Source organism: Onychostoma macrolepis, chromosome 24, assembly GCF_012432095.1.
Source record: "Onychostoma macrolepis isolate SWU-2019 chromosome 24, ASM1243209v1, whole genome shotgun sequence".
In the NCBI taxonomy this organism is placed as follows: Eukaryota; Metazoa; Chordata; class Actinopteri; order Cypriniformes; family Cyprinidae; genus Onychostoma; species Onychostoma macrolepis.
The window spans coordinates 14,473,481-14,487,838 of record NC_081178.1 but is presented as its reverse complement, the minus strand read 5'-3'; the positions used below and the strand labels follow the sequence as shown (position 1 = coordinate 14,487,838).

At 36.5% G+C, this 14,358-nt stretch overlaps 1 protein-coding gene across 2 annotated transcripts in view; it reads left to right on the top strand.

The window, feature by feature from the left end:
• sema5a (sema domain, seven thrombospondin repeats (type 1 and type 1-like), transmembrane domain (TM) and short cytoplasmic domain, (semaphorin) 5A) overlaps window positions 1-14,358 on the top strand; it is a 147,211-nt gene that overhangs the window by 45,998 nt on the left and 86,855 nt on the right. For both annotated transcript variants that reach the window (XM_058765617.1, XM_058765618.1), the window contains 2 exons: window positions 6,312-6,411; window positions 12,691-12,736. In XM_058765617.1, coding sequence (XP_058621600.1) covers window positions 6,312-6,411; window positions 12,691-12,736 — 146 coding nt within the window. The remainder of the gene's footprint in view (window positions 1-6,311; window positions 6,412-12,690; window positions 12,737-14,358) is intronic.

The following is a 14,358-nucleotide window of genomic DNA, read 5'->3' as shown; positions in this document are numbered from 1 at the left end:
GGAACTAAGTTTCACTATAACTAGAGACATTGCTGCCGAACACTATTGAGAGACACACAGAGGCAATCTCTCTCTCTCTCTCTCTCTCTCTCTCATAACTTAGTTATTAACTGTATTAACTGCATTTGTCTGCTATCAACGGCTCAAGCCTCCGTTACTAGGTTTAAAATTACATTTTGGAATTAGCAACGGAGGCGTTGGATGAGATGCGGAAGAAATAATCCTACTCACAATAGCAATTTAAGTAGAAAAAGCGGACGAATGCCTTGAAATATGTGACCCTGGTCTTAAGTGTCAATTTTTCGAAATTGAGATTTATACATAATCTGAATAAATGAATAAATAAGCTTTCCATTGATGTATGGTTTGTTAGGATCGGACAATATTTGGGCGAGATACAACTATTTGAAAATCTGGAATCTGAGGGTGCAAAAAAAAAATCAAAATATTGAGAAAATCGCCTTTAAAGTTGTCCAAATGAAGTTCTTAGCAATGCATATTACTAATCAAAAATGAAGTTTTTATACATTTACGGTAAGAAATTTACAAAATATCTTCATGGAGCTTGATCTTTACTTAATATCCTAATGATTTTTGGCATAAATTTGTTTTGTTATAATTTTGACCCATACAATGTATTTTTGGCTATTGCTACAAATATACCCCAGCGACTTAAGACTGGTTTTGTGGTCCAGGGTCACATATATCATCTGATCGATGTCTTGATGTGTGGAAACCGTAGTATAAGCGGAATAATTGACTTCGGTCCGTTGAATTATTAGAAAAATAATGTGCACCTCATCAATTATTCCTTACATATTCTTTTATTTACTGTGTATATTTTTTTATATATTTACTTAATATATATAAAATAAAAATATTTTTGTATTTTATATATGTATTAACATATAGTACACAAACTACCTATAGATTAGAAACTAAATGCAGAAAAGTAAAGAAAGAGAACAAGAGTTTTTTAATGTAATAGAATAACACATACAGTACAATCTAATCAAATGTGTTAACATATTTTGATTGATTGATTAATTGATTGATTGATTTTAATTTAAAAATAAACGTTTTAATATACACTTTTATAGAATGAGTTACACGTTACATGTACTTACTAGTATAATATCAACAAATTATGCATAATTACATGCAAGTAACCCTAAACCAAGCCATAATCCTAACCCTAACCATATAGTTAGTACATGTAGTTAATTAATATTACTCAATATTATAAATGTATATTTACGCTGTAACAAGGACACCTTAAAATAAAGTGTAACCCTATTTTGCAGCTGTAACTAAATATAATTTATTTACCACTAAATACAAGAGCTTGTTCAGAAAACACAGCATAATCTGAACTCCAGATGAGAACTGGGGCCATAAAGGGCATACAGAGTTCAAGGCTTATTTTAGAAAGCTAGTGGAGCAGTTCAACAAACACATAAGAGAAAACCAGCAAAGAGCCAGTGCACGCAGATCCCAGCGCTCTTTGAATAAATGTTTTTACTGAAGAAAGGGTTTTGTTTGTGAAAGCTGGCGTGCAGGTATTTGGTTTTGCAGCAGGGCAGCTGCTAAATGTGTAGACTGGGGCTCGTTCAATGATCTGAAAGCTTTGATTCAAAAGCTCAGTCAAACAGGGAGAACTGAGATTATTTGAGCAACCATAAGAATTGCATTTCAAAACGGTGCCAATGGACCGTTATGGGCTTGGAATGAAGAGTGTGTGTGAGTGTGTGTGTGACAGACCTCCCTGTCGCTGCTGGGCATAAACGCCATTACCACTGCATTCACTGTGCATATTTAATGAATGGGGTGCTAATTAAAAGGTTTGTGTTCCAGCGTTTGTGTGTGAGACGGGTGTTAGACATTGAAATTCACACTCATTCTATAACACAGATGGTGAACAGCCATACAGACACATCCTAAAAATCAATGGGTTAATTAGCTACTAGTCTGTGTTACTACTCACTAGGTCATGCTTACAGACGGCTTGGTTCTCCGGAAGTTCACTTACAGTCAGAGCTGATCACTAAGCTAAAATATTGACCTTGCCTTTCCACTCCATTAGCCCCAATAGACCCCCTTTGGCTTTGACATTCAGCTCTACAATTACTTACTGAAATCCGCCTGCTGAATTTACATTGATTATAATACATGTTCTCCAGGCAAGGGAGTCCTGTAATTTAAGCCGGGGGAAGGTGAGTGAGTTTGTCAATGCTATTAGGTCTCTATGATTTAGCTCATAACACATTATAAAATAAAAAAAAAGTGCTGTAGTCATTCAGAAAGCATGTCTCAAGGACAATTTAAAAACACATGACCAAGTATTAACAAAAGGAATGAAAAGGTGTGCAAAGGAAACATTATGAAAAGGAAAACAAATATATAAATGTATATTTTCCTAAGTAAATTAAATATTTTCATCATTTATTTATTATTTATTTATTTTTTTAAATAAACAAATAAATAAATAATGAAAATAAAATATATAGGAGCTCTTATTTTCATAATTTATTTTTATTTTGTATTTTTAATAAATAAAATCAATTATTTTTATTTAAACATGTTTATTAGTTTAAATAGATTTTTATGAAAGATTTAGTTTATTTTATTAAATAAAAAAACTTGTTCTTTTTTTTGTTTTGTTTTACTTTTTTGCATTTAATTTCTTGTTTGTGTACCAAAATGTATATTAATACTTATATAAAATAGAATATTTTCTATTCCATTTTTGTTCTTATTTTTATTACTTAAAACAGTATTTATTTGAAAATGTTAATTAATATAAATGCATCATTCATTCATTAAAATATACAATTATTTAACTATGTTAATGAATTTTAATAGATATGAAATATTGTATTTATTCAGCAAAAACACTCTTTTTGTGTATACTTTTCTGCGTTTCATTTCTGCTCTGCAGGTAGCTTGTACTAATCCTTTATAATTTAAAACTTGGCACTGTGTTCAGCAAATGTTGTTCTCTCTTATGATAAATTACTTCCAATATTCTCTGTTTGTAAGTCGCTTTGCATAAAAGTGTCTGCTACTTAAATAAATGCAAATGTAAGTTGGATACATGTCCAATTATCAAATCTCGTCTCAGTATCACCTTAGTAAACCAGAATTCAACATAGATAAAAAAGGCATCGATTACTGAAGCTTTTCACACCTTAAATTAATGCCACTTGCATGCTGGCTTAATAAACACCTTCTGTTTCTCTGAAATTTCATGCTTTGTGAAATAGCTTCCCCTGTAATTATAGTTGAACACACAGGCAGTGCGGGGCTTATCTTGACAAAGGCTATATAGTGAAGAGTGATTGATGGGCCTGTTTTTTTTTTTTTTTTTTTTAATCTAAACCTTTCAGACTTTGTCAGGCCACCCAGTAAGCCAATTTAGGCTGAATTGAAGGCTGAGAGAAACATTTTGCTCTCTCCTTAAATTTGCCTTTTTGAATCAAGCCTGCAGTCTGCATTTATAGTGGCGAATGTTCCTAGCAGCCTCTTTGAAAAAAATCAATAAAAAGGGTTGAGTCACCGAGATGCGTGTCTCCATCCAGACCAAAGGAGAGACACTGGGAGCAAGAGACTGTGTTTTCCTAAATGGAACACCTCTGCTCTCTTCTCCAGAGTGCTGTGGGGACACGTTTCTCCATGGACCATGTAATCCTTGTCCGTTAGGGAGCAAAAAGTGGGAAGGACATCACGGACAGTCAGCTTTCCTCTGTGCAGACTATAAAGGAGATAAATATACGTCCCCTCAGCTATGCCAGAACTCCAGCAGAGCTCCACTGTTAGATCTCTGTATAAAGACACACTGGTTGACTGTAAAGAAATGTTAATATCTGCACCGTGGAGCCGTTGTGCTCTGCTCATAAGTGCCGGTTTGTGCAATAATGTTCTGGACAGATGTTGCACACTCATAGTGAGTCAGGTTTGCATTTTGTTTGGACTTCAGAGAGTTTTTTTTTTTTCTTCTTCTTTCTGGGAAAACAAGGTTTTTCTTTTGTTGTCAATGACAGGTTTAAGAAGCAGATGGTTCCCCACAGGTACAGTACATATCTTGTGATCGGTAGGAGTCTTTTCTGTATGGGCTTGTCAAAGCTCTTGCTGTATTGCATGGCCTGGTAGAAAAACAAACCCGATAGGTATTTTTTTGGTTTTATGTTATATAAAATATCTTATCTTCTAAGTTTAAGTAAACGGATCATTAATTATGCTATTGATTTATACAGTATATGTAAAAGAAATTACAGTGTGAATCTTTGCTGATACAAATTTTACATTCATATCCGCCATGTTGATGGTTTAGTAGTATGTAGTTTTCATTGTGTGTCTGTGTGTATGAAATTAACCTAGTTCTGAGTAACATTTTACAATACGGTTTTATACATTAGCAGTAGCTCGCAATATTTTACAGCATTTATTAATCTTCCTTTATATTATTTGTTTTATGCCAATATATTAAGCATTTAAATGGTATAGTTCACCCAAAAATGAAAATTCTGTCATTAAATACTCACCCTCATGTTGTTCCAAACCTGTAAGACCTTCGTTCATCTCGGGAGCACAAATTAAGATATTTTTTGATGAAATATGAGAGCTTTCTGACCCTGCACAGACATTTCTCCATTTTTTAACATTACTAAGTGCCAACATTTGGTAACAATACACACTCTATGTAAAGTGGTTTTGTCTCATTTTAGTTACAAGTTTGTGTTGGGCTACTCCCTCTGTAATTTTGGTTAGAAAACTTGTTTAAGAGCAACTTTGCGCCAGAAGACCCCAGCATTTACACAGCTGCAATTTGTCAGATGTTGCTTCCTGTACTTAAAGAATCTTTGCAAAGAGCAAACATATTAATGTCTATTAAAAGAAACAGTCCTTGACAGTTCAAGAAAACAAGTTTAAGAGCAAACCAAGGCAAGAGTTCCTGCAGTTTTGACAGCCGTGACCTTGAAGGCTTTAAATTGCTTCCATGCTGAGGTTGATTTTTGGAAAGTGCCCATGTTGTTTTACATCTTCATGCTATTTTTGTATGACATTCATTGCTAATGTGGCTCTTTCACACATTTGACTCTTGAATGAAATGTTTTTGCAAGAAGATTGTAGTTCTAGACATTATTTTGTCATGAAATGAGACATTTAACATGTAACCGAGTGTTCAGTGTATGCTAAAAAGAATGTGAAAATATAAACAGAACATAAATGCCTACCATTAGCTGACACGAGTAGACTACATTAAGTCACCCAGAAGCCCTAAAAGAATTAATACACATTGTTATCATATGAAACTGCTTCTCAGAAACACTAGAGAACCACATTGAGTGTCTCCACATTCACTTACGAGTTCCAGTCTTGCTGAAGTTAGGGCTATCCCATAGAGACATGCAAGATTTATGGAGGAACATTGTGGTAACTGATGCTGTGGATCTGTAGGGAATTCTGGCTTCCTTTTGTATGCTCGAGATGCGCTTCTTCAGAAGAAAAACAACCCTATCAGAGTTAGAGGAAGCTTTGTTGTTCAGCAGAGCTGTTAAACTGATTATTAAAATAAAATAACTTTATTGAAGAAATGTTGTAGATTATATATAATTCATTTACTATGTTTGTAAATTATTCTGTATTCATTATTGTTTGCAAAGTACAAATGATCTACCTGTCTCTGTCTGTCTGTCTGGCTATCTATCTATTTGTTTGTCTGTCTATCTGTCTGTCTGTCTGTCTGCCTGCCTGTCTGTCTTATTTTTTATATATGTATTATTTGTACAGTATATGTATTATTGTGTATTATTTCTACATTTATTATTATTTTTGATTTTTATTTATATATTTATTTATACATTTTCTATATGTATAATGCACGATTATTGGTGATTTTTATGGAGTGACAAGACACATGCTTTTTGAAGTGCAGTCCATTCCACTCATGTGTTTATGTGAAACTACATCCCAGAGCTGGAAAGAAAAAATGACCAGTAGCACGACTTAACAAATGATAGCATTACTGGAACAGCTAACCCAGCAGCTATCCCATTACACAGAGGTAGGTAGGCAAAAGATGTTAGACAGGCCAAGATTGAAGCTTTGATGTCAAGGCCAGAGGTTAATATGAAAGGCGCCACAGCGAGAGCATTTGATATGCATATCATACACCCGCACAGAAACAAACACAAATGCACTCAGGAGCACTCAAGAGAAATATAAAAAAAATAGTGTGTGTGTGTGTGTGTGTGTGTGTGTGTGTGTTAGTCAGTGATGTGCGCTAACATGTGCCCTCTCTTGTTCTGCAGAAATCGAGCCTTGGATCCACCGATTCAGAGCTGAGGGCACCGTTGATTATTCACAGCTGACCTTTGACCCCGGCCAGAACGAACTAATCGTGGGCGCAAGGTAATGGACACTTCTTCCATCACTGCGTGAAACTTAATTAGGACTCAGTCCATGGGTCTCAGTATACGAACGAGAGTGTCGTTGTCAGAGGTTCTGTCAGTGTGTCTGCCGAGCCTTACATTCATATAGTACTATATTTTCAGCAACACCAAATTGACACCCACTGCGAAAATGTCACAATTGCCAAGTTTCCCATGATTAGCCCAATAGTGACACTCATAAAACCACACAATGAAACCGTAGGACTTTTGTGGCAGACAAAGAACAGCATAGACCCTCCTCACCAACAGATACTTTGATAAAAAATCGCACCATGAATGTGAGAATAGGATAGGATTTCCTGTGTCCAGCTCTAATTAATGAGTGTGATGATTTCCACATAGACTTTCGCACTGTCCTGCCATACATCTTCAGCCAAATTAATCTCATATTCCCGATCTGTCAGCAGCCTGGATGGTCTCCAAGCAATTATTTTGTGACAACCGCAGAAATGGTTTGATATGAGGCACTGTAACAGTTCATTCACCCACAGGGCCGGGAGCGGTAGAATAATTACTTTTTCTGGGAGAAGCAGGGATTACCATTCACTTCTCTAGTGATTCATTGTATCATGAGCAGATTGTTTTTTTGTGTTTTTTTTTTTTACTTGAAAGTAACGAGACGGAAAATGTTAGTTAGCTCTCAAAACCTGCTCCGAAGTGCAACACATCATTATCAAGTCTGACTTGGATAAAGAGTTGCGGTTGTTATTCTTTGTTCTCTCCAAACATCAAAAATGTCTTGCTGGTGTTACAAAGAAGTGCATATCAACGGTGATGGCTCAACTGAAAATATTCTTTTGACCTCTTGTACAGTAGGAAATGAGAAAGCTCAGTCACTCATTTGAAGTTCCAACTAATGATTCGGTCTGTCAATAGATGTCTTGTACTTTAGGGTTCAGGTTTTAGAGACAGCAAACCTCTCAAACAAGACAAATGCAAACAACCGGAGCTAAAGGAATCTAGTTATGCTCTTTAGATTGAGGTTGGGAATTAGGGATGCACAATAAATCAGCATTCATATCATGTGTCAGCTGACAAATTTTACTGTTTAAGTAAAATAGGACAATATATTTAAGGCGATAAATTATAATCACACAATCATGGAACACATTATTTCCTGTTGGCTAAATGCAAATAAAATAATTGTGTACATATTTTATAACATATTTATAATGTTTTTTTATATATATTTATAATATATTTTAATTATAATTATTTGTTTGTTTTCCGTTTAATTTCATTAAAAGAAAAGGTTACACTTTATTTTGATAGTCCACTTTAGACATTCTACTAACTATAAGTAAATATAAGCAACTACATGTCAATTAATTCTCATTAATTTGCAACTACATGTCTACTAACTCTCAGAGTAGACTGTTAGGTTAGGTTTAGGGTTAGTAGAATAAGTTGACATATACTTGCAAAGCTTCTCATAGTCAGTATGTTGTTTTGAGGCCCATCAAAATAAAGTGTTAAGATATTAAAGGGGTCATATGATGCTTTTTTAAAGATCATTATTTGGTATAACAGAATATGTTGACATGCTTTAATGTTCAAAAAGCACATTATTTTCCAAATACTGTACATTATTGTAGGTCCTCTATGCCCCGCCTCTCTCAAACGCTTTGTTTTCTACAAAGTCCCTCCTTCTGACAAGCGCAGTCTGCTCTGATTGGCCAACTGGCACAGTGCATTGTGATTGGCCGAACACCACAAGTACTCATCGGAAATGTAACACCGCTTTCAATAATCAGGAGCTTCAGCTTTCAAAATAAAAGTAAAGACAGTTAATAATGTCCTTAGTTACCATCAGTACAAGCCCGAGAGAGGAACAGAGTCACGTGACAGACCCAGTGATGAAGCTCGTATGTGTTTGCACACAAGCTGTGATTAAGACAAATCATCAGTCCTCATTCTGCTGGATCTATCTGCCGCTTTTGACACTGTCAATCATCAGATACTCCTGTCCACCCTCTCATCACTGGGCATCACTGGCATTCCACTTCGCTGGTTTGAATCCTATCTCACTGGTAGGTCTTTCAGGGTGGCCTGGGGAGGGGAGGTATCCAAAGCACATCAACTGGTCACTGGGGTTCCTCAGGGATCAGTTCTTGGACCCCTCCTCTTCTCCACATACACTACATCACTGGATCCCATCATACAGGCACATGGATTCTCATACCATTGCTACGCTGATGACACACAGCTCTATCTCTCTTTTCAACCAGATGATCCAACGGTAGCTGCACGGATCTCAGGCTGCCTGGCGGACATCTCGGCATGGATGAAAGAACATCACCTGCAGCTCAACCTGGCAAAGACTGAGCTTCTTGTCCTCCCTGCCACTCCGACTCTACAGCATGACTTCACGATCCAGTTAGGTTCATCAACAATAACCCCATCAACTTCGGTCAGAAATCTTGGTGTAATCTTTGATGATCAGCTGACCTTCAAAGACCACATTGCAAAGACTGCTCGATCTTGCAGGTTCGCACTATACAACATCAGAAAGATCAGGCCCTTTCTGACAGAGCATGCTGCACAACTTCTTGTCCAGGCCCTTGTCATTTCTAGGCTGGACTGGACTTCCGTCAAACACAGTCAAACCTCTACAAATGATTCAGAATGCAGCGGCACGACTGGTCTTCAACGAGCCCAAAAGAGCCCATGTTACACCTCTCTTTATCTCCCTGCACTGGCTACCAGTCGCGGCTCGCATCAAGTTCAAGACACTGATGCTTGCATCTAGAACAACCACTGGCTCAGCACCCGTTTACTTGCACTCTCTATTAACAAACTACATCCCCTCCAGAAATCTGAGATCTGCTAGTGAGCGACGCCTCGTGGTACCATCACAGAGAGGCTCAAAATCACTCTCCAGAACATTCTCGTTCATCATTCCTGGCTGGTGGAATGATCTTCCCACCCCTATCCGGAATGCTGGATCCCTGTCAATCTTCAAGCAACAACTGAAAACTCATCTCTTTCGACGGCACTTGACTTCATCCTAAACTTTAAAAAAAAAAAAATTATCTTTACTTATTCCTTCCTTTGGTAGTTTGTATTTATTTGAACAATGCCTGAGACTTGGTGTTGCAAGCACTTCGTCTGTCTGATTGCCTCTTCAAGATAAATTGCTTTATGTATTCCCCAATTGTAAGTCGCTTTGGATAAAAGCGTCTGCAAAATGACTAAATGTAAATGTAAATGTAAATGTAAATTAAGACAGCTGACTCCACTGTGATGTGACCCTCTCTCTCTCTCTCTCTCTCTCACACACAAGCCGCGATTAAGATAGCTGATGTGCTGTGATGTGACCCTGTCTCTCTCTCTCTCACATACACACACACAACGCGCAACTCCGCATTTGAACAGTCAATAGCAAATACTTAAACTAATAACAAAACATACAGTCGCTGATTCAGAAGCGCCAGATTGTCATAGCAAAGTCAGAATTACCTCATCTCCTAGGTTCACGAAACGGTAATCCATAAAATGCGTTGTGATAACATCTGGGTTGTGCTGTTCTGTTGTAAGTAATCTTAATGGTTCATAAATGCATCTACTTTCGGAAGACCAAATAATGTGCTTTTGCTTTCACATGGAAGCACACAGCTTCTCCCTGACACGTCTGCATCAACACTACTGTGGTTACTGAAACCACGCCTTCTTTCCTCACGTGCACATTTGGGCGGCATTACGCAAATATTTCCACATCGTGACGTAGACATGTGGGGGCGTGTTTGAATGAGCCGTTTTAGGCGGGCGTGGCAGAGTTTTAACTTTGATAAAGAATATCTTTGGTTTTGAGACTTTAGTCTTTGCAACTTCAGGGATCTTATCTATGCACAATCAGCTTGTAACACTCCAAAAAGAAAGGAAAACTTGAAATCGCATCATATGACCCCTTTAAGCAGACAGTCTACTAATACTCTAGACTGCTTTGACATGTAGTTGCAAAGTTACTTACTGTTAGTAGAATGTCTAAAGTGGACTATCAAAATAAAGTGTTACCAAAGAAAACTTAGAAAGTTTAGAATGTAAAATATTTTATTACACAAATATCATATACAATGGAAAACTGATTTTAATTAAAAAAAATTCAATGTTATAAAATGTAATTTTATATATTTATTTTTTATTTTATTTTTTATTTATTTGTCTAATATATTTGTTATCTGCCTCAAAAATACATTAACATCGGTTATCATATCAGTGCGTATTTTTTATTTCTCTTAAATTAATTGCATTTTATTTCGGCTAATATATTGGCTGTCTGCCTGCTATCTAATACATATTAGATAATCCCTACTGAGAACTGTATGATAGTAATTTCTAGCTTTTTTTTCTTTTTTTCTTTTTTTTCAGATTAGAAAGGTGAAAATCACAGTAAACAACACTGTTTATGCAGGTCAGCTATCTTTCCGTGGTTAATATACATCACTTTGTATAGGATGAGTCAGGGGCTGTGGATCAATGTTGTTCAAATTGAGCTGTAACGAGGAAAGCTAAAGTCTTGCCTTGGAGGAACTCCATGGTTCTTTCGGCTCGACTGGTTGTCCCTGGAGCAGATGGGTTTGCAGGGCCCAAGGGCTCACAAACGCACCCACAGTCTGGCCTAATGGACTGTGTGAAGGTTCTCCAACTGAGCTGCTGCTTCATCAAGGTCACTGAACAACAGGGTTCTCATGAAGTTACTCAGCAGCTCAAGGAACATTCTGCCAATTACCAAGACCAGACTGAGCAGACCTGTCAAAGTACAGGCACTTAGAATGTGAAATATTGACCCATGCCTCTACTGAAACACATACAAATTTCAAAACTGTTGTAATACCTTTCATATATACAGAGAGAGAGAGAGATCATACCACCATCATACAGAAAATCAAAATAATCATATTCTGCACATCTGTGCAGTGGCCATTAGAATTGTTTTGCTTTGGAAGCTATTAAAATTACCCACATAAATATCCAAACTATCTTTTATAGTGAAGTTGACATTGCTTGATTTTTTTTTTTGTGTTCTCATAAATATCTTATGGTGTTGACATTAAGCTTTCTATCAACCAATCAGATTGTAGAGTTAAAGTTAAGAGTTTCCCTCTTATTTCAGAGTTATCTTTGGTTTTGGCTACATTTGGGTCTTTCATTTTTGAATAGGAATATTGTTCCAGGACCAACAAAGAATAACGATTCAAAGGATGTTGACGCACTTGGCCAGATCACGTTGTGCCTGATGCCCCACAGAACTGCATTCAAATGCAACTACAAAAAGAAATAGTCATGAATAACCTAGAACGAGCTCAGTGCGTTCCGAATCCCTCGATATTGATAGTGTAGCTACATGGTCATTACAGAAATAATGGCCCAGTAGTCCGTGCAAAGGAACCATTGATAGTGAGAACCTCAAAAGGCTTTAACGGTAATGCAGTGAAACACAATCAATAGGCATGTCGATTCAGTAAGCGGACCTTAATCACAGCAACCTGATTTATCATGTACTCTCTTATACAATAAGACAGGCTCCACTTTCAGATTACGTACCATATTGTTTTAGCAAATGTGTTTGTGCTTCCGACATTCACAGATGGATGTAAAATCATGTCGGACGGATATGCGATTTGTAGTTCCACATATAAATTACATTTGAGATTAGAGTTGGCAGAACAGTATATTGCTACACTAGATTACATGCTCGGTCCAAGACGTTTGGAGGAGCAATTTTAGTTGTTTTTCGTTTCCCAGAATTAAAATGCATGCAGCATTTACAGGCCTCTGCTGCTCCAAACAAGCGTCTTATCCTTAGGCAAGGTCCAGGGTTGGCTCATTAAAGTGACAGTAGGCTGCACACTTTGCATAAGAGGTTTTTGGCTCTAACACATTGTTAGACTTCATCCAGGTGTTCAGATCATATGAAAAAACGAACTTGAACTGTTACGCCAGGTTGTATTAAAACCGGATGTGTATTGGGAGCATATTAATGTGATTTATTCAGCAATTAATTTGGCAATTTAGTTCCCAATCCTCTTTTTTATTTATAGTCTTGTTTATCTCTGAAAAAGCTCAAAACATTCCTCTCACAACATTGGCCAATTGCTATTGCGCATGGATTCACTTCGAAATGTTGCAACCCATAAAAATCTCCATTTATAACCGCAATGCCCGCCCACCCTCTGAGGCAACTTGTGTTCTGATTTGGGTGGAAATTCATATTTTTTTTTTTTGTCTTTTCTTTCAGAAATCATCTCTTCAGGCTACATTTGGAGGATCTTTCATTGATCCAGGTGGGTGAAAAAAAGTCTGTCTGTCTCTTTCTGTCTTTCTTTTTTCCAGAATTGCTCAGACAGCTCAAACACCCAGGATGAGACTAACAGGTGTTGCTGCCGCCATGTGTGAATGCCAATTACAGTGGTTTCATAAGCTCAGAGAAAAAGACTCTGCCAATTTAAAAGATGTCAGTTCGGCACAATGCTGACGTGACTGGCGCTCGTGCCCTGTGGGCTGGTGCTCTCTGTTAAATCCATATGTAAACTTTCCCTGGACTCCAGTTTGGATTTGTGTGGTTGGAAAACTATTAACAACTTTCATTTGTATGACCTGATGTCTGTTTGTGCAAAATTGTATGTTTCAATGCTGGCAAACAAACATGTTCTTTGAGTCTGATACTGGCTTTGAATTGGGAATTAAAAATGATGTTCACTAGTAAATATGATGAGGCTGACAAGGATTACAGAGTCTTAAGTGCTGGTTATACTCACTGTGATTAATCATTGGAAATTGTTGTGTCTGTGTGCTTTATAAGGTGGCGGATCACTCTCTGGGATGAAAAAAAAAAAGCCTTATTAAAAAGATGTTTATTTATTTTATTTTATCATTTTTGTCCACTAAACCAAAAGCATGTTTTGCAACCAACATGAAAGAAAAAAAGAGAACAAGGAATGTCAGAGAAGACCCTCATTACTATATGTTAAATGTCTTAAAATGTCATTTTCATATTTTATATATTTTGCTCCAGCAACCCTGGAAAAAAGAATAGGAGAAGTGGTTTAGAGAATGGACAGATGGATCATTTATATAGCAATATTATTTTATATTTTATCATTTTGACCTTTTTATAACAAGGCAGTGTTAAGTCAGGTTGTAAAATATTGCAATAATACAGTAATACAATACAATAATACAATATAGTAATATAATGAAATATGTAGAAAATTATTTAATAATTATAATAATTAATTATATTTATTTTTAAATTACATTGAAAAATGTCTTTAAACATTTTTGAAATTATAATTAAGATGTTTTTGCTCACGTGTTTACAGTGGGTTATTAATTTTTACTTGGTTAAAACACAAGACATTATAAAAACCTTTAAATTACAAGTATAACCTTTACAAAACCATATAAAACCAACATGAATACTAAGCATACATTTCTTACAACTTGGCACGAGTTTTAAACTAAATTTGACTAAAATTGACTTTAGGTGATTTTGTGGTTGTGAATCATTGTCAGTGTGAATGCCGCTTTAGATGCTCTACTTCTATAAAAGCCAGAACTATCAAATCCTATTAATGAGCCTAGTTTAGAAGCCAGATGGACCTGAATGAAGACCTGCATATCTCCCTAATAAATTAGACCTTATTCCCTTAACAAGTTTTAAACATAATTACCCAGGAGTAACCGCTGTCCTGTAACAGCTGCAGCAGACAAGTTACTTTCCCTCTCCTGTTGAATCGAACATCTTATAATCCTGTAAATAACCATCCAAACATTGACATATTTGAACGTTTATTTGAAGTCTTTCCCAGCGGACTCTTTTGAGGCCTTTAAAAGAGCCAAACACTGGCTGTTTAACAACTTCAGCATCATGGGGTCTCCTCAAAAAGACTAACCTCCTGGGGAA